The sequence below is a fragment of the Pelophylax lessonae genome (genome assembly GCF_965119305.1).
Source record: "Pelophylax lessonae genome assembly, chromosome: 1".
Lineage (NCBI taxonomy): Eukaryota > Metazoa > Chordata > Amphibia > Anura > Ranidae > Pelophylax > Pelophylax lessonae.
In genome coordinates this window covers 502,006,633-502,027,854 of record NC_138768.1, presented here as the reverse complement: position 1 = coordinate 502,027,854, position 21,222 = coordinate 502,006,633, and the positions used below count along the sequence as shown (strand labels likewise).

The window sequence follows — 21,222 nt, the reverse complement described above, 5'->3', positions numbered from 1 at the left end:
ATTAGATAGGCCGCCAGTACATCTATATTTATGAAGAAAGGTTATTTATTTGCTGAATTTTATAACAGAAACAAAGAAAAAGGGTTTGTTTTTTGTTTTTTTCAAAATTCACATACTCCACTGCCAGGGGTTATGCATGACTCCTTCTTTCTACTAGATGAAGGTTCTGATATACATTCTTCAGTTACCTATGCCCTGCTGGGTAATCCTGCTGTCCTGACATTCCAGGCTACCCCAATAGTATCCAGGCTAGGTGTACCCAAATTTCATAGTTCAGAAACATCTTACATTTGAAAAAAAACATGTTCTCCAACACTACTATTGTGCACGCACAATGCCTATTATTGCTCTGTCATTAGTCAGTACAGATCATAGGCAATATGCACAGAGCCAAAGTGGTTCTGTGTACTGTGATCACTGTGATGGCCAATCACAGTGATCACAAATGTAATAAAAAAAGTAAACAGAGCCTCCCCTTCCGCCTCCACCGCCAATCACAGATTAAGTATTTTTGCTCCTATAGAACACCAAAGAGAGCGGGGTACACTGGGGGGAAAAAAAACTAAAATGCGGCACACTGACTACCAATGATTTGGGGGGGGGGGGGGGGTGGAAACACCGCCGACAACAGACAACTGATTTAAAGGGGTGCTTACCACTGATCACTACCATAAGGTGGCCCTAACTCCTAAAACTAAAATCTGGAAGTTGTTCTGTTCATTGCATAGTCCTGACCCTTGTACTCTGCTGCACTGTGTAGTATGCTATGCCCTAAACTAAACTAAGGAATTTTGGGAGTGTTTTTACCGTGCTGACATTTTAGCCCCTCAAGAAATTCAAATGGCATCAGAACATCCCTTTTTTTTTTACTGTTGGTCGTTTTTCTGTCATATAGTAAAAAAATAAATAAAGAGTGGTTATTGAATACGACCAAAAATATTTAATATTCATTTTGGTACAGTGTTGCACGACAAAGGACATACAGTATCTCACAAATGTGAGTACACCCCTCACATTTTTGTAAATATTTTATTATATCTTTTCATGTGACAACACTGAAGAAATTGCACTTTACTAGAATGAAAAGTAGTAAGTGTACAGCTTGCATAACAGTGTAAATTTGCTGTCCCCTCAAAATAACTTAACACACAGCCAATAATGTCTTATCCGCTGGCAACAAAAGTGAGTACACCCCTAAGTGAAAATGTCCAAATTGAGCCGAAAGTGTCAATATTTTGTGTAGCCACCATTATTTTCCAGCACTGCCTTAACCCTCTTGGGCATAGAATTCATGAGAGCTTCACATGTTGCCACTGGGGTCCTCTTCTACTCTTCCATGATGACATCATGGAGCTGGTGAATGTTAGAGACCTTGCGCTCCTCCGCCTTCCATTTTAGGATGCCCCACAGATGCTCAAAAGGGTTTAGGTATGGAGACATGCTTGGCAAGTCCATCACCTTTACCCTCAGCATCTTTAGCAAGGCAGTGGTCATCTTGGAGTTGTGTTTGAGGTTGTTATCATGTTGGAATACTGCCCTGTGACCCTGTCTCTGAAGGAAGGGGATCAAGCTCTGCTTCAGTATGTCACAGTACATGTTGGTATTCATGGTTACTTCAATGAACTGTAGCCACCCAGTGCCAGCAGTGCTCATGCAGCCCCAGACCATGACAGTCCCACCACCATGCTTGACTGTAGGCAAGACACACTTGTCTTTGTACTCCTCACCTGGTTGCCGCCACACACGCTTGACACCATCTGAACCAAATAAGTTTATCTTGGTCTCATCAACCACAGGACATGGTTCCAGTAGTTCATGTCCTTAGTCTGCTTGTCTTCAGCAAACTGTATGCAGGCTTTCTTGTGCATCATCTTTAGAAGAGGCTTCCTTCTGGGACGACAGCCATGCAGACCAATTTGATGAAGTGTGTGGTGTATGGTTTGACCACATGACAGGTTGACCCCCACCCCCTACCCCTTTATCCTCTGCAGCAATTCTGGCAGCACTCATGTGTGTCTTTCCAAAAGACAACCTCTGGATATGACGTTAAGCACATGCACTCAACTTTTTTTGTTCGACCATGGGGAGGCCTGTTCTGAGTGGAATCTGTCCTGTTAAACCGATTTATGGTCTTGGCCACCATGCTACAGCTGTTTCAGGGTCTTGGCAATCTTCTTATAGCCTAGCCCATTTTTATGTAGATCTACAATTCCTCAGAAAGTTCTTTGCCATGAGGTGCCATGTTGAACTTCCAGTGACCAGTATGAGAGAGTGAGAGTGATAACACCAAATTTAACACATCTGCTCCCCATTCACACCTGAGACCTTGTAACACTAACGAGTCACATGACATCGGGGAGGGAAAATGGCTAATTGGGCCCAATTTGGACATTTTCACTTAGGGGTGTACTCACTTTTGTTGCCAGCAGTTTAGACATTAATGGCTGTGTGTTGAGTTATTTTGAGGGGACAGCAAATATACACTGTTATACAAGCTGTACACTTACTACTTTACATTGTAGGAAAGTGTCATTTCTTCAGTGTTGTCACATGGAAAAGATATAATAAAATATTTACAAAAATGTGAGGGGTGTACTCACTTTTGTGAGATACTGTATCAAACGTTTACAGCACTGAAAACTAAAAAATGGCCTTAAAAAAAGGGTAGTACACAGTATAGTAATCAAGTGTTTTTTATCATATTGGTAAAGCACAGTTTAAAAACACTTACCTGCAAAACAATTATAAACAGGAAGTAGAGATTTGCGACTCTGTGGAACTGCTCAAATAGGTTGAGAGGGATGAAAGTAAAGATGTTGTATTTATTGGTCCTTATACTGTTGTCCTTGAAAGATAAAACAAAATCAGAAGACATGTTTAATAAATACAGAAATAGTTTTTTTTTTTCACATAACATGTCCTATTATCAATAAATGATTTGTCTAAAGGAGTTCTATAGTCACACTTTCCAATATAATACAAACAATAGATATATATGACAATCTAGTGTAGGTTTACTTTAAAAAATCTACTTTGATGTTGTGAGTGCTGTTTGTCTGCTGGTCATCTCTTTCCACAACTTCCTGGATTTCCCGCATGCTTTGCAGCTTCTCCTCTGCTGTTTACTTTGCACTGCTAAGGACAATAGATCTGTTGGCAGGTGTTTGTGCCCTTTAATTGTTACCACTCCTGTGATGTCATAGGTCAGGGGTCTTCAAACTATGGCCCTCCAGTTGTTCAGGAACTACAATTCCCATCATGCCTAGTCATGTCTGTGAATGTCAGAGTTTTACAATGCCTCATGGGATGTGTAGTTCTGCAACAGCTGGAGGGCCGTCGTTTGAGGATCCCTGTCATAGGTAGAGCTAGTGCCTAGATATAATACCATCTGTGGGTGGGGCCCAGGACAGGGTATGAGAATATGACAGCTCCAAAAAACAATAAGGTGTAACCACCCTTCTCCTGCGCTTGGTATCCAAGCCCCTTGGCCACACACTTCACGGGACTGACAACTGGCTTCTCAGATGGCTAGAGTCTTGCTGCCCTTATCGGACTGGGGTAGTCCACCGATACTAAAAGCAAAAAGAACAAAAAAGGGCGCACCGACCTAGCGCATTATCCTCAATAAAAGGCTTTATTTAAATGACATAAAAAATGTCTACTCACAGACGTAGATAAAGATAAAGCATATCAAGCTGGATTGCTCAAAAGTCCGTGTTTAGTCCATACAATCGTCCATGATGAGATGACTGACGCGTTTCAAGGCCTAGCCTCTTCCTCAGAGTCACCGTGACTCTGAGGAAGAGGCTAGGCCTCGAAACGCGTCAGTCATCTCATCATGGACGATTATATGGACTAAACACGGACTTTTGAGCAATCCAGCTTGATATGCTTTATCTTTATCTACGTCTGTGAGTAGCCATTTTTTATGTCATTTAAATAAAGCCTTTTATTGAGGATAATGCGCTAGGTCGGTGCGCCCTTTTTTGTTCTTTTTGCTATGAGAATATGACAACCCTGGTTTGTCAAGATATACGTTTGAGCTGATGTAGCCACAAGGAGCCCTATGTAGGGCTGAACTCTCAATGACAGTAAATCAGATCTATTGGGGAATATATAGAGTCACCTTGACTACCCCTGACATTCTTGTGTGGGTCTGTAGCTTGGTGTATATGGCCTCAGGGTTTATGTAGAAGTCCTCAGCTGTGGGCTCGTGGCTCGGTGTAGGAACTTAGCATACAATTGGGGAGCTGTCCCATCTCTGTGGTGTATCTGAGAACAGGGAGAAAGGGAAGATGGCTGCAAATGTGCATTTGTGCTCTGCACTGAAAAGACTGTTGTAGCATGAATGTTGTTGCCAATGGTGTTCTGCACTAAAAATGCGTGTTACTTGGAGAAGTATTATTTGCAGTAAAATGCTGAAAATTCATACTAAGAGTGAACATTCTTTTTTTTTTAATATGGGCCTATGGTCAAGGATGTCATGAGTGGGCCTATGGCCAGGAGATTTATATCCAAGATGGTGGCTTCAAAGACAGGTATGTGGGGGGGGGTCTCTATCCAAGAAGAAGCAGGGTTGGACTTAGGACAGTTTGACATTAACTGCTGTCCTATCCCAATCCTCTACATATCCCATGATACTTTACTGCCTGCAAGCAGTGATTCGTGTGCTGTCTCCTCCTCCTAAAACTTCTCCTCTCGTCACCTCTGTGGTTGATAAGGAAGGCTCTGTGAAATGTGTGACACAGCAGTGCCTACTCATAGGGCATAGTAAATACGTGTCATAGAATTTAAGGAACTAAAGGTGTGGAGATCTTCACATCTTCACAACTTCAAGAATGTGGTACAATGTACAATTGTACAAAGTACAATGTGGAAATTTAAATATTATTTTACATTTTGACCATAGATATGTTTTAAAGTGTTCATAAATATGCCCACAATATTTACTGATCTAAAGCCAAAATGACATAAATAGAGCAACACACACTTTAAGGGAGTCGTTTGCTTGTTATTACAAAATGGTTGCAATTCTTGCAGGATGCTTTTTAATTGTAAAAATGCATAACATCTTTTAAAATAGATTACAGGGAACATGCACTAATTTGAAGAGAAACTTGTTTATTGTGTTCAGCATTTTAAAGTTGCTTTAGAAGGAGTTTAAACATTTGATAAAGTGAAGAAGTATGTAGAAGTCCTTCAGTTTTACAGCAAACAAGAATAATTCAGCTTGGAAACTTTTAGAGTCCATTTAGACTAGCGCGACTTGTCAGGCGACTTGTCAGCCTGACAAGTCGCGCTCGATCGCTCGCCATTGATTAGCACAGGACCCGTTCTAATAGGAGCGACACCAGTCCTGTACTACTTTGGGGCGACCTGGGAGCGACTTGCATTGGCTTCCATTATGTGAAGTCCATGCAAGTCGCGCCGAAGTCGCGGTGCACACTGCGCACCGCGACTTCACAGGTCGCCCCTCGAAGTTGGATCGCACCAGTCTGAATGGGCTGTTAGCGTTTGAGCATTTTAGCCACTGCATATTCTGAACAGCGCTGTTAAGTCTTATTTACTTGTTCCCAGGGTTCATTGAAGCCTTGATGCCCAGGCAAAATTTTCTCAGAATGTGGCAGTTAACTTGATGATAACTATTTGCCTATCTAAATAATGTTTACATTCTCTAAAAGGCCTTTATTTATTATACTCATAAAAATAAAAAACAAAAAATAAAAAAATCTATTTTTTTCCTCATAAGCTGACAAATGGACAAAAATCATAAATAAAATGAGTGTTTTAATTCACTTATTATTCAAATGCACAGAGTTTAATATTTTGTGATGCTGCCATTTTTAGGAAAAACCCTTCATCAGATGTAGGCTCCGATGAAGGGTAATTGTCCCAGAAAGTGTTAGCCTGCATCGCATACTATGTAAGAGACAAAGTAGTGGCACAGTACTCCAGTTTGTAGCAAAATACCTTGCAGAATGCTATGAGAAGTGGCAGAATTACTATATAATGGATGGATAATCTCTACAAACTTGGTTTTTAATTTGTTTAATAAATAGTTTTTACAGAGTGCCTTCTTTTGTGTTTTTTGTTTGTTTCTAGAGTGACTGCCTAAAGTCAAACTCAGGATGACAGACAATGTTGAAAATACTATAAGGGTGCATATTAGTGATAGACCGATATGTTTTTTTCAGGGCCGATGCAGATATTTTGGTCACAATGTATCGGCATCGGCCAATATGGGCCGATATTTTGCACATTTAAAGTTTTGAAAAATAAAGACAATTTTTGACACAAATCTGGTACTGAACATGATCATTTTTGTTTTAATGCTTAATGTCTGGCTTGCTGGCACCCTGTGGTGGGTGGCCGGCTGGCTGGCACCCTGTGGTGGGTGGCTGGCTGTCTGGAAACCCGTGGTGGGTGGGTGGCTGGCTGGCACCCTGTGGTGGATGGCTGGCTGGCTGGAACCCTGTGGTGGATGGCTGGCTGTCTGGCACCCTGTGGTGGATGGCTGGCTGGCTTGCACCCTGTGGTGGGTGGCTGACTGTCTGGCACCCTGTGGTGGGTGGCTGGCTGGCTGGCTGGCTGGCACCCTGTGTTAGGTGGGTGGGTGGCTTGCACAGGGGCTGTGGGTGGCTGGCTGGTACAGTGCCTGTGGCTGGCTGGTACAGGGCCTGTGGGTGGCTGGCTGGCACCCTGTCTGTGGGTGTCTGGCTGTCTGGCACCCTGTGGTGGGTGGGTGGCTGTCTGGCACCCTGTGGTGGGTGGCTGGCTGGCTTGCACCCTGTGGTGGGTGGGTGGCTGGCACAGGGGCTGTGGGTGGCTGGCTGGTACGGGGCCTGTGGGTGGCTGGCTGGCTGGTACAGTGTCATAGGTGGCTGGCTGGCTGGTACAGTGCCTGTGGCTGGCTGGTACAGGGCCTGTGGGTGGCTGGCTGGCTGGCACCCTGTCTGTGGGTGTCTGGCTGTCTGGCACCCTGTGGTGGGTGGCTGGCTGTCTGGCACCCTGTGGTGGGTGGCTGGCTGGCTTGCACCCTGTGGTGGGTGGGTGGCTGGCACAGGGGCTGTGGGTGGCTGGCTGGTACGGGGCCTGTGGGTGGCTGGCTGTTACAGTGTCATAGGTGGCTGGTTGGCTGGTACAGGGCCTGTGAGTGGCTGGCTGGCTCGCTGGTACAGTGCCTGTGGCTGGCTGGTACAGTGCCTGTGGGTGTGGGTGGCTGGCTGGCACCGGGCTGCTGTGGGTGGGTGTATGGCTGTGATACACTCCCGCGTCACTAGTCCCGACTCCAGATGAGGCTGTCCAAGGCGAGGGAGGCGGCCTAAGAAGGCAGAATGACGTCACATAAATATCGGCAATATCGGCCAGTTCCAGGGGAAAGTGCATATCGGCCACAAATATATCAGCCTTGCCGATAATCGGTCTATCCCTAGTGCATATACAGTAAAACCTTGGATTGCGAGCCTTACCTATAAATATTAGTATCCTTTTATATTATGTACACCCAGGAAAGAATCCAGGACTTTTTTAAAGCAATCTAGTAAGCTAGCCAGAACCACCACAGAAGGGAGTCTATTCCACATTTTCCCAGCTCTTACAGTAAAGAAACCTTTTTCTCTAGACGTAAAGAGTGCCCCTTGTCCTCTGTGTAGACCTTAAAGTGAATAACTCAACACCAAGTTCACTATATGGACCCCGTATGTATTTATACATGTTGATCATATTCCCCCCTAAATCTCCTCTTCTCAAGAGAGAATAAATTCAGTTCCTATAATCCAGGGATCCTCAAACTACGGCCCTCCAGCTGTTACGGAACTACACATCCCATGGGGCATTGTAAAACTCTGACATTCACAGACAGGCCTAGGTATGATGGGAATTGTAGTTCCTGAACAACTGGAGGGCCACCGTTTGAAGACCCCTGCTCTAATCTTTTCTCATAGCTGAGCTCCTCCATGTCTCTTATCAGTTTGGTTGCCCTTCTCTGCACTTTCTCCTTTTTAAGAACTGGTGCTGGTCTTTGTGGACAGCTTTACCGCGGATGTCTGCATACTTAGATGTACCTGTTTTAATCATCAACCATGTGAGTTGCTAAATGTTGTACCTTCATTTAACACTTTACGTCCAGCCGCCGCAGATGTACAATTACTGTGCTCGCCTGGGAGGAGCTAGGGGGCGATCCCACTGGGATCGGACCAGCCAGGCTGCATTCCGCCTGTCCAGACAGAAGCTGTCAGCTTGGTTGAGACCGGCTCCGTTACATGCTGTTGTGGTCCGGAGTAACGGAGGCCTAATTCGGAGCGATCCCATACAAGGCATCTATAATCTTGGAATTATCCCTGGTTGCCAAAGCCATCTATGATCTTATCAAGCGCTTGAGACTCATATTTGTGGTGAGTAGGGAACCTAGAGGGTCTGGCCACTCACTTGAGCACCGTTTGAACGATCGGTTTCTGCACCTGAGCACTTTATTGGACACGCTATTATTTAAGGACTGTTTTATCAATTTGTTGCAATATATGCTGGTTTTATATATAAATTAATTAATAACCTTGCACTTTATTGAACATATCACTAATAAGGATTGTTTTACCAATTTTTGCAATACATGTTTGTTTTTATATATTTATATATTTATTAATATTATTGCATTCACAATTTATATGAAATGCTAGCGCTGTTTTAATTTCATTTTGCACAATGCCAACTAGGGTTGCCCCCTCATCCCTTTAAACCAGGACACATTAGTTACACAGGTTCTGTGGCTGATTAAGGTGGTAATTAAACTCACGTAGTGCCTTATGTGCATTATATTAGCCTCAGAACCTGTGTAGGTCATATGTGTCCTGGTTTAAAGGGATGAGGTGGCAACCCTAATGCCAACCTGGGGCAAAAAGACATAAAATGGGGGAGAGCTACACGGTTTAGGTCTAGCCACTGAACTGCAATACAATAGAAACAAGATATACCTGTGCTCGGATCCCAAAAGCTTGTCCATGCATATAATCTACCAGGTGCTAAAGGAGTGTGACCACATATTAACAATAAAATACTGGATGAACCCTTTAAAGAAAGCTTTGCAGTAAAAAGTAGGGACAAAATGTGTCTTTTTGCCCCAGGTTGGCATGGTGACAACAGTAGCATTTGCAGTGGCAAAGCAGAGTAGGACTGGCTAAAGAGGGATTACTTTGATACAGTTGGCCAGCTTAAACATGTATTTCAATATGTGTGAACTAAATATCCCTATTTTCTGTTGCAAAGGCCTGTGATTAGCAAAGCACACTACTGTTATACTCAAGATGTGCCACTAATAAACCCTTCAATTTCATCTAATTTAGTATGCTATCATTATGCCCATAATAATTGTGGTGCACATTTATTTTTCTTAACTACATAACAACATATATAAAATTTAGAATTTGAATTTAGAAAATCATTACTGCCTGTTCTACATCTGCCGATTATTAATATTCAATAATAATTTATTACTAAAAATAATATTTGCTGCTTATTTGCAGAAACAAAGAGGCATCAAAATGTCATCAACATACATAACAAGTCAAGTTTAATATGACTAACTACTGAGTATGCCATGGCCTTAACAAATGGGAATCTTCAGAGACAATTATGGAAACTTGTACACTAAAAATTTGTATTTAATTTGTTAGATGAAGAACACATTTTTCAGAATTTTGATTCGGTGTCTAAAAATTTAGTAAATGGAAAATTAATCTGAGTGTGACACTCAAAGCAGCAGGAAAGCCTTGTTAAAATAAAATAAATGAAATAAAAGTAACAAGGTACAGTCATTAGAAAAGAAAGCGGACAAACCACTGAAGGTACAAGTTGAATACCTGCAAATGTTGGCATCAGGAAGTGTCAAAGCTTTTTAACTGTCAGGAATTCCTGAGATTTGGCCAGCAAAGAAAATGTTTGCAGCTTGTGACCTACACTTCACACCTGCAGGCAGGTTGGAAATGTGTGCACAGTTAGTTTTCCAGCAGCTAGCCCAAGCTGGGGAAATGGTAAAGATTTTCATCTAAGTTCACTGGCTTTTGGCTTTGGCAGGCCCACCTGTTTTATAAAGAGGGGGACAGCTAAGATTGAGTGAGCCGGAGAACAGGACATGAATATAGGTGGATCGTAGACTTCTAGATCATGGCACTGAAGAGACTGGGAATCACAGACAGAATCCAAGCCATGGATATTGCCTTTATAGACTCTCACTTCATGAAGGTATGTCTGGGCCACTACATTATCTAAGTTAGGATTAGGGAAAGGATGTTATTCGTTATGTACTTTCATGTTGCATTTTAACAGTAAAGTTGCATTAACCACCCGAGTCGGTGCATGTTGGTTCTGGCTTATTCCAAAAGAACCAGGGTCTCTTTATTGCAGTATGGGGTATGAAGCAACACTAGTACAAAAATACATATTCTTTTATTAAAATCATAGTACAGTAAGGTAAAATGCAGCTCAGCTTTAAGCATTTCTTGTTGCAGGGAAAATCCCAGGGAAGTAACATCCTTCCTATGGTCCTTTGTACACCGAAAACAATATCCAACAGTCAGCTCATTCTGAATTCTGAAGCCAGGAGTTGTAAAAACTGTGTATCCCAGCTTCATAAAACCATTGTACAATGCTATAATTACAATTTATTAAGAGAGGCTGAAAATAGATAGGAATAGGATGTTCTTTTGTAGAATCCATGTGTGGAACTGCGCACATGAAGCCACCTTGAATGTAGAGATCATGAGACCCAGGACCTGCATGCAGAACTGCAGAGAGGACCACCTGCGGGAAAGTAACAACTGAACAGAAGACATGAGTTTCCAAAGCTAGTCCAGACAAAGAACTACCTTGACCCACATTGAATCCAGAGGCAGACCCAAGCGTTCCAGCCACCTGTTTCAGAACCATAGTGAATCCAGTCAAACTTCTGCAGAGTGAAAATGCTAAATTGTCCATCTGGGAAGAGTAAGATTCCACTTGAAAGGGGAGATTGTCCAGATTAGCCTACTATGGCAATCCCCTATTGTCTCAGGGATGCCAGGACCAGAGCCAGCCCCTTGGTGAACACCCAGGGGCAGAGGCTAGACTATAGGGGAGAGTGAAGAATTGGTAATGAGCATCCCCTACTGCAAGGTGCAGAAAATGTTTGGTGCCCAATACAGATAGGAATATGTAAAAACTCATCCATGTTTCTGGGTCATGTCAATTTTGAGCCATTGTGGATACTTTGGGACTATGTCAATACTATCCCCTTTAAGGCAGGGACCAGGGCATCATTCCCTAAAGAAGCAGGTCCTGCACAGCCATGCAAAGATCTCGTAGATGAGACAGAGATAGAGATTGGAAGGAAAGAACTCTATTTTGTAGGAGAATGATATCAGTTGGTGATGAGCCCAGAAGTTTGCAGTCAAACAAAGATGACCCTCCTCCGTAGTGTAAACATCTGGGGGCAAATCTGCCTGCAATGGAAGGCCAGTCAATGAGCTCATTGGACTTGTGAGGCCAGATGTGCTTCAGGCCACTAGAGGGAACCTGGAAGAACTTGGAGCCCTAGTCCCTTCTTTTTTGTGTGAGGTTCCAAGGGAGAAAAAAGGACGCTTGAAAAGTCCTTGTCTCTGCTGCAGCTCCTCGCCCTTTTCAAATTGAGGGAGAAAAGTGCTTGTACTCTCCAGGAGAGTCTAGATAAAGTCAGCCAGCATTGCAACAAAGACACGGACATCCTGGAGGAGCAACTCCTTTAGGGCTTACTTGAAGTTTCACCAGAATTTAGGCCAGACATCCAGCACAGAACAAACACTGAGACAAAGAGCATTGAAAACAATGGGAATGCATACAGGGATGCATCACACATGTATTTGGCGCCCTGGACAAGGTGGTCCACTAGCCCCACGCATACTGGAGATACTGAAAATACCCAGGCCCTGGGATACCAAAACCATAGCTAAAACCTGGCAAAGATCCACACTATAATTCACACAAATAACTGCGCTAAATGAAAAACTAAAACTAAATATACTGCAACGTAACAGTGAGATATACACTTAAAACCATATGCAAAAAATAAGTTGCGCTAAATTTGAAATCAAAACATTATTGTGACAAAAATTGTGATGCGAACAACCACCAAAAATAGTGATATTTAAACAAAAGTAATAGTCCAAAAAGTGATATGGTATAAGTCCAACCATAGAGTATTTAAATCCAAGTTGAACCGTGCAGAATAAAATGCCACCACCATAAAAACGTGTCTGCCAACATTCAGATGACCTGCTTCCCGGAAGTATGCTAAGATACACTGATGTCAATAGCACCAAAACGGACCTCTCCTTGATGTTTCTCAAAGCGATGGACAGAGCATTAACCCTCTGCATCGTCTGACAGTATTTCCCAAGTTTTACACAAGGATTTCTTCAGATCTTTAGTGGAACAAATCTCCTGGCTTGGTGGTCACTGCAGATTTGTCTGGTTGAGTTGTCTCCATGGGTACCAATGTGTGGTCAGAGGGAGTTGCTTTGGATGATGCAGTATAGCTAGCTGATGAAGGTCTGTTGACGTCAACAGAATCCTCAAGGTTTTTACCTGAATCTTACACAGCAGATAGATGATGCAGCATGTCTGAGCAGAAGAAACTTGGGAAATTCTGTCAGATGATTGTGACTGGATGCAGAGGGTTAATGCGCTGTCCATCGCTTTGAGAAACATCAAGGAGAGGTCCATTTGGTGCTATTGACATCAGTGTAGCTTAGCATACTTCCAGCATTGTTGAACCTTGAAGTCTCTTCTTTCTGGTAAGCAGTAGGGATGATCGAACGGTTCGGGTCCACCATCGGTTCGACCCGAACATTGGGTGTTCGAGGTTCGGACGAATTTAGAACTTTTTGCCCAAAAAGTTCGGAATTCGGCAACCAGAACCGCCCAAAATGCAATGCTTCAGGAAATGGGCTTTAAAAGCCCGTGATTGGACCAGAACCATTAGCAAAAGCCAATTGAGAGGGCAGGAGAATGCTAGGAATGTGATTGGAGTGACTAGGGGGTCCCTAGACCAATCATTAGTGAATACGCCCCCCAGTATATAAGATCCCCCCCCCCCCGCCATATTCCTAGCATTGTTATACTGGACATGGAAGAGAATGGAAGCAGTTCTGTTAATTTTACTTTAAAAGTGTCATTTAGCTATTTTTAGTGTGAGGAAAGGGATATCTAGTGTAGTTAGAGTGCTCCTTTACACTTAAGTTAGCTTAAAAAATTGAGTTTCTGTAGGGAAAGTGTTAAGTGTAAGGGGACCGTAGTGTAGTGTAGGTTTAACTGGCAGTGACTGCTATGGCAGGGTGACAAAACCCTTCCATAGCAGGGTGACCGCTATAGAGAAATGATCATTTCTCTGAATAGCTTCGTAACTGGAATATGGCTTCTCACCAGCCAAGCATTTTTTATGCTGCAGGGGCTGCCACTGCCAGTGCTTTTTTGAGGACATGTTTGATGTCAGACATGACATCTGAACATGTGTATAGGGGGTATATATAGACATATATGTCTGAATATATACCCCTAGACATATATAGGTGTGATAGTAGCAGAAATAAATGCTTGCGCTAATGAAATCATTTACAGGAATATATTTCTGCTACTATCACACCTATATATGTCTAGGGGTATATATTCAGACATATATGTGTATATATACCCCCTATACACATGTTCAGATGTTTTGCCTGCCTCAAAAGAACCCAAAAAAATGCCAAAAAAACGCTAGCATCAAAAAAAAAAATGCCCAGGTGTGTTTTTGCTGGCATTTTTGGGGGGGTTTTGGAGGCAGGCAAAACATCTGAACATGTGTATAGGGGGTATATATAGACATATATGTCTGAATATATACCCCTAGACATATATAGGTGTGATAGTAGCAGAAATAAATGCTTGCGCTAATGAAATCATTTACAGTAATATATTTCTGCTACTATCACACCTACACTGGGTACGGAAAGTATTCAGACCCCCTTAAATTTTTCACTCTTTGTTATATTGCAGCCATTTGCTAAAATCATTTAAGTTCATTCTTCTTCCTCATGAATGTACACACAGCTCCTCATATTGATGGAAAAACACAGAATTGTTGACATTGTTGCAGATTTATTAAAAAAGAAAAACTGAAATATCACATGGTCTTAAGTATTCAGACCCTTTGATGTGACACTCATATATTTAACTCAGGTGCTTTCCATTTCTTCTGATCATCCTTGAGATGGTTCTACACCTTCATTTGAGTCCAGCTGTGTTTGATTATACTGATTGGACTTGATTAGGAAAGCCACACACCTGTCTATATAAGACCTTCCAGATCACAATGCATGTCAGAGCAAATGAGAATCATGAGGTCAAAGGAACTGCCTGAAGAGCTCAGAGACAGAATTGTGGCAAGGCACAGATCTGGCCAAGGTTACAAAAAGATTTCTGCTGCACTTAAGGTTCCTAAGAGCACAGTGGCCTCCATAATCTTCAAATGGAAGACGTTTGGGACGACCAGAACCCTTCCTAGAGCTGGCCGTCTGGCCAAACTGAGCTATCGGGGGAGAAGAGCCTTGGTGAGAGAGGTAAAGAAGAACCCAAAGATCACTGTGGCTGAGCTCCAGAGATGCAGTCAGGAGATGGGAGAAAGTTGTAGAAAGTCAACCATCACTGCAGCCCTCCACCAGTCGGGGCTTTATGGCAGAGTGGCCCGACGGAAGCCTCTCCTCAGTGTAAGACACATGAAAGCCCGCATGGAGTTTGCTAAAAAACACCTGAAGGACTCCAAGATGGTGAGAAATAAGATTCTCTGGTCTGATGAGACCAAAATAAAACTTTTTGGCCTTAATTCTAAGCGGTATGTGTGGAGAAAACCAGGCACTGCTCATCACCTGTCCAATACAGTCCCAACAGTGAAGCATGGTGGTGGCAGCATCATGCTGTGGGGGTGTTTTTCAGCTGCAGGGACAGGACGACTGGTTGCAATCGAGGAAAAGATGAATGCAGCCAAGTACAGGGATATCCTGGACAAAAACCTTCTCCAGAGTGCTCTGGACCTCAGACTGGGCCGAAGGTTTACCTTCCAACAAGACAATGACCCTAAGCACACAGCTAAAATAACGAAGGAGTGGATTCACAACAACTCCGTGACTGTTCTTGAATGGCCCAGCCAGAGCCCTGACTTAAACCCAATTGAGCATCTCTGGAGAGACCTAAAAATGGCTGTCCACCAACGTTTACCAACCAACCTGACAGAACTGGAGAGGATCTGCAAGGAGGAATGGCAGAGGATCCCCAAATCCAGGTGTGAAAGACTTGTTGCATCTTTCCCAAAAAGACTCCTGGCTGTATTAGATCAAAAGGGGGCTTCTACTAAATACTGAGCAAAGGGTCTGAATACTTAGGACCATGTGATATTTCAGTTTTTCTTTTTTAATAAATCTGCAACAATGTCAACAATTCTGTGTTTTTCTGTCAGTATGGGGTGCTATGTGTACATTCATGAGGAAGAAGAATGAACTTAAATGATTTTAGCAAATGGCTGCAATATAACAAAGAGTGAAAAATTTAAGGGGGTCTGAATACTTTCCGTACCCACTGTATATATGTCTAGGGGTATATATTCAGACATATATGTGTATATATACCCCCTATACACATGTTCAGATGTTTTGCCTGCCTCAAAAGAACCCAAAAAAATGGCAAAAAAACGCTAGCGTCAAAAAAAAATGCCCAGGTGTGTTTTTGCTGGCATTTTTTGGGGGGTTTTGGAGGCAGGCAAAACATCTGAACATGTGTATAGGGGGTATATATAGACATATATGTCTGAATATATACCCCTAGACATATATAGGTGTGATAGTAGCAGAAATAAATGCTTGCGCTAATGAAATCATTTACAGTAATATATTTCTGCTACTATCACACCTATATATGTCTAGGGGTATATATTCAGACATATATGTGTATATATACCCCCTATACACATGTTCAGATGTTTTGTCTGCCTCAAAAGAACCCAAAAAAATGCCAAAAAAACGCTAGCGTCAAAAAAAAAAATGCCCAGGTTTGTTTTTGCTGGCATTTTGTGGGGGGTTTTGGAGGCAGGCAAAACATCTGAACATGTGTATAGGGTGTATATATAGACATATATGTCTGAATATATACCCCTAGACATATATAGGTGTGATAGTAGCAGAAATAAATGCTTGCGCTAATGAAATCATTTACAGTAATATATTTCTGCTACTATCACACCTATATATGTCTAGGGGTATATATTCAGACATATATGTGTATATATACCCCCTATACACATGTTCAGATGTTTTGCCTGCCTCAAAAGAACCCAAAAAAATGCCAAAAAAACGCTAGCGTCAAAAAAAAAAAATGCCCAGGTGTGTTTTGGCTGGCATTTTTTGGGGAGTTTTGGAGGCAGGCAAAACATCTGAACTTGTGCACAGTACCACTATACACAAGTTCAGATGTTTTTCCTGACTGCAAAGATCCCAAAAAAATGCCTTCTAATAAACCGGCAAGGTGTTACAGGAGCGAAGCAAACCCCTTGTCAGAAAGTTTTCTAATACAAACTATCTTTTTTTTCTGGTTCTGGACATGCTACAGAGCTGAAACTTCACATGTACACTTTCTTGACCCCCCCAGATCTGAAATCCAAAGTAAAAATCAAAAAATCTCTTTTTTTTTTTTTTTTTTTTTTTAATTTTTTCAATAATTGGCTTTTTTATCAAAAATGACAATTTTTAAGAACTTTTTTTGTGTGATTTTGTGTCTGGGTGGTCTAAAAGGTGTACATGTGAAGTTTCAGCTCTGTAGCATGTCCAGAACCAGAAAAAAAGATCATATAGGTGTTAAAGTTAAAGGAGGGTCCCGACCCACATCCCTGTTCTACTGAAAAATTATCTTTTTTTTTTCATGGTTCTGGACATGCTACAGAGCTAAAACTTCACATGTACACCTTTTAGACCCCCCAGATACGAAATCCAAAGTAAAAATAAAAAAATCTCTTTTTTTTTTTTTTTAATTTTTCAATAATTGGCTTTTTTATCAAAAATGACAGTTTTTAAGAACTTTTTTTTGTGTGATTTTGTGTCTGGGGGGTCTAAAAGGTGTACCTGTGAAGTTTCAGCTCTGTAGCATGTCCAGAACCAGAAATAAAGATCATATAGGTGTTAAAGTTAAAGGAGGGTCCCGACCCACATCCCTGTTCTACTAAAAAATTATCTTTTTTTTTTCATGGTTCTGGACATGCTACAGAGCTGAAACTTCACATGCACACCTTTTAGACCCCCCAGATACTAAATCCAAAATAAAAATCAAAAAATCTCTCTTTTTTAAAAAAAAAAGTTTTCAATAATTGGCTTTTTTATCAAAAATGACAATTTTTAAGAACTTTTTTTGTGTGATTATTAGTTAATGGGGCATGACCCAGAACCCTAGGCACTTTTTAGGGGCATTTATTGGGTTTTAGGGCTTCAAAATTGTGTTTTTTGATTACCGAAGTTCGGGTCCCATTGATTTCAATGGGGTTCTGAAATCCGAACCGAACTTTTGGAAAATTCGGGTGTTCTGGTCGAACCGAACTTTTCAAAAGTTCCATCATCCTTAGTAAGCAGGTCATTTGAATGTTGGCGGACACGTTTTTATGGTGGTGGCATTTTATTCTGCATGGTTCAACTTGGATTTGAATACGCTATGGTTGGACTTATACCATATCACTTTTTGGACTATTACTTTTGTTTAAAAATCACTATTTTTGGTGTTTGTTCACATCACAGTTTTTGTCACAATAATGTTTTGATTTTGTTTAGCGCAACTTTTTTGCATAAAGATCCACACTAGCCACAGTGACAATAGATCGTGTTATACATTCCGCTGACCTGTCAGCAGGATCCTCGAGAGAGGCAGAATCCTCCACCGGGATAAAAGTTGCCTCGCTCAGCCAAGAAACTGGAGGATCTGTGATTGGGGAAGAAGTCCACTTTTCAAGAAATGTCTCCCCAAAAGATAATAACGTGGCACTACAAAAAAAAAACAAAAAAAAAAACAGTGGAACAAAGAGCCTCAGCAAGGAACTAGGTCCTCACTCCCACACTAGGCAGAAAAAAAAGCTGAGCTGCCTATTACAGATTGGGGAGGGTTGGCTACCAATTAGGGCTGCCCAAAGGTCACTGCTGCATTATTTTTTTACTGTCTAGTCTGTCTAGGTGGCGCTTTAATCCTATAGTCTAGAATGATATTGACCTGTGTCCTTCAATGAACGCAAGAGAAAATATGTTTTACATTTTAAATAAAAATATAGAAAAAATAAAGAGGTAGTAAACCCATCCAGTTCAATTTCCAGAATATTAATCATTCCCAACTAGTGAACTGGGTGCTCTTTGTGGATCGCTTCTATCCTTCTTCCTTTCAGTGTAATTCTACCTTTTCTGAGCAATGACGTCACTGGTGCATGCGCTCTTTGTCCCATTTTTCCAGCAAACTCTTCATGCCAGAAAAATTATGTATACATGCTGGGGCTACGTCATTTCCTTTGCCGGGTGTCAGCTCAGAGATCCCAAAGATCGTCTCCGATTCGCGGAACATGGTCATCATGGTGAACCCGAAGCGAAAATGAGGCCTGACTTGATAAGCACTGCGCACGCAGGAGATCATGGACATGGAGAGTGAATAAGGCTGGAAATAAGACACGTGGAAGACAGCAGTCACTATGGCGGTGGCTGCAAACGAAAAGGAGCTGTCCAAAAAAGAATGTTTATTCACGTAAGGAGTGTTCTATATACTCTCCCTATGTGACACATTGCTTTAAAATAACTAAATGAATTTCATTATTTTAAATGTAGGGGAAAAGTATCTGAAGAAGCTATATACATATACAGCGAAACATGTTGAGAAATCGTTTGTGGTATTGTTGTAATTAGATTGCAAATTGTTTTTAATTTTGTAACTTTTTTTTCACAATAAAATATTGATTATTTTATTAAATGAGTTTTTTGATCGATCAGGCACCTTAAAAGCCCAAAAATCCTTGGCAATCATTTTTTGTAATTATTTTAGGGTGTGGTACACTTGTTTTTTCTTGGTACACTCATCTATACAAATGTATAAAAGTATCTGAGTTTACTACCACTTTAACGAAACCCTCAGTTAACCATAATTAGGCTATAATTAATTCCATCTTCCCCTTCTCACTAAATCTCTTTGCAAATTCACATCTGAGAAAATCCGTTTATTTGTAAATGTTAAATATTAAGTGCTTTTGAATCTTTTGGACTTACAAAGTTTTGACAGATATTACAATGCAACATGCTACCATTTTTTCACTAAACTGACCTCAGTCAAAGTTCAGCTTGAAATGCATTCACTTGGTCACACGTAGCTAAACCATTCTACATTTTTCAATTCTATCAAGGTTTCTTCTAATTTCGCTAACAACATTTCAATATATTTTCTTAAGCAAAATAAATTTGGCACCTTTCATTTGAAGCAGATAATTAAACTACCTGTGGTTAAAGCTGCATGAATGTATGAGGTTGAATGTTCACAACAGGCTAGAAGACATGCTCCACTTTTAGAATCTTTCCACACATCATTCCCTGATGAATTAATAAGCAGTTGAAATGATTTATTATTGCCTTACTGTGCATATTTTTCAGTCCGTCCAAAAATCTTCCAACAGGGCTGTCCCTCAGAACAGGAGTTTCAGCTCCTCCTAGACAGGGGCAAATTGTGGGTACGGAGAAAGTTTTTTTAACTTGCCAAATAAGTCAGGGCCAGTTGTAATACCATGCACTGAAATAAAATCCAGAAGATCCAGCAGTTCTTTAGTAACATTTTGATGTTGGTCATATCAAATGAAGACAATGTTAAGCAATCATCTGTCTGTACTTTTGAATATATGGTAAACTTAGAGGCCACATTACTTACTAGCCTTAAGATATCCTTTGACAAGAAATATATTCTTTCAGCAACAGAGTTCTTGCAGAGGTGGATATTCAGAAAGGCTAACACTTGTTGTGAAATCACAATTTTAGCAGCTTTATATAGCAATTTATTAAGGCTTCTTCATTGGGTGGCTTTAAATCATCTGGAAAATGATATAGCTTGCTCTTAACGCTAAAGTTTAGTATATTTTTTGGTATACAGCACCTAACATATTATACAGTAAATGTGTAATGGTCTATATAACATTACCTGCAGGCTGCTGCTTCTGGTAAAAATCATACCTGCATTCACAGCTGCCAGATATTATCCAGAGCAGCACTGTGAAGGTTAACAGCAGCTTCTGCTACTGACTAAAGCTGTTCTGCCTGCTTGTTTTACTACTACACTTACCCGATGCATCATGTCATTTCAATGGAGCAGAGCGGTTAAAGCGGAGCTCCACCCAAAAGGGGAAGCTCGGCTTGCTTGCTTCCTCTCCCCCTCCGCTGCCACATTTGGCACCTTTCAGGGGGGAGGGGGCGGGGGGGTACCTGTTTTTGACAGGTATCCACTCCTACTTCCTGGGGTGAAGTCACTCTGAAGTTCGGCCCCCCTTCTCCTTCCCCCGCCGCCGGGCCATTCACAAAGCGCAGCGTGCTTTGCGCATGTGCAGTAGGTAACAAGGCTTCACTGCCAGTTTCTCTTACAAGAAATGGCGGCGTTAGCACCCAAGAGCCAACTGAAAAATTGGTTGGGGTGCCGACAATACGGGATCCCTGGACAGGTATTCTTTGCTGGGTTTTTTTTTCGCCTTCCTCTGGATCAACTGCTGGCATAGGATTATGTATATGGGATTGTATGGTTGGGTTTTCAATACTGTTTTTTTTTTGGTTGAACCAGATGGACTTGTGTCTTTTTTCAACCTGACTACCTATGTAACTATGTAAAAAATGGCTCTGGTCGATAAAGGGTACCCAAAGGCCCTGAGATTGCTGCTGGGTGCCGCCAGCTTGGATAACAGAAGGCAAGTGTCCTAATATTACTCTGAAACCATCGGAGTGCTATACTCTTAATGGTAGATCAGAAGAAGCAAAAAGCAGGAAAGAGAGACAGGTCACAAGGTCTGTCAAAGTCAGGTTACATAGCTTCTCCTCAGTCATAGATGTTCTCTCTGTTACATTAAACGGAAAGAGCTACCAGAGGCCCCAGACTGCTGTCTGCATTTTATGAATGGGCCACAAAACGCACGCTGTGGTGCTAAGT

At 41.7% G+C, this 21,222-nt stretch overlaps 1 protein-coding gene across 1 annotated transcript in view; it reads right to left on the bottom strand.

Annotated features, from left to right (window-relative positions):
* LOC309547173 (phospholipid-transporting ATPase IC-like) overlaps positions 1-21,222 on the bottom strand; it is a gene marked incomplete at both ends in the record, with an annotated part of 345,791 nt that overhangs the window by 254,671 nt on the left and 69,898 nt on the right. Inside the window, one exon of the mRNA XM_082246961.1 lies at positions 2,732-2,845. Coding sequence (XP_082103087.1) covers positions 2,732-2,845 — 114 coding nt within the window. The remainder of the gene's footprint in view (positions 1-2,731; positions 2,846-21,222) is intronic.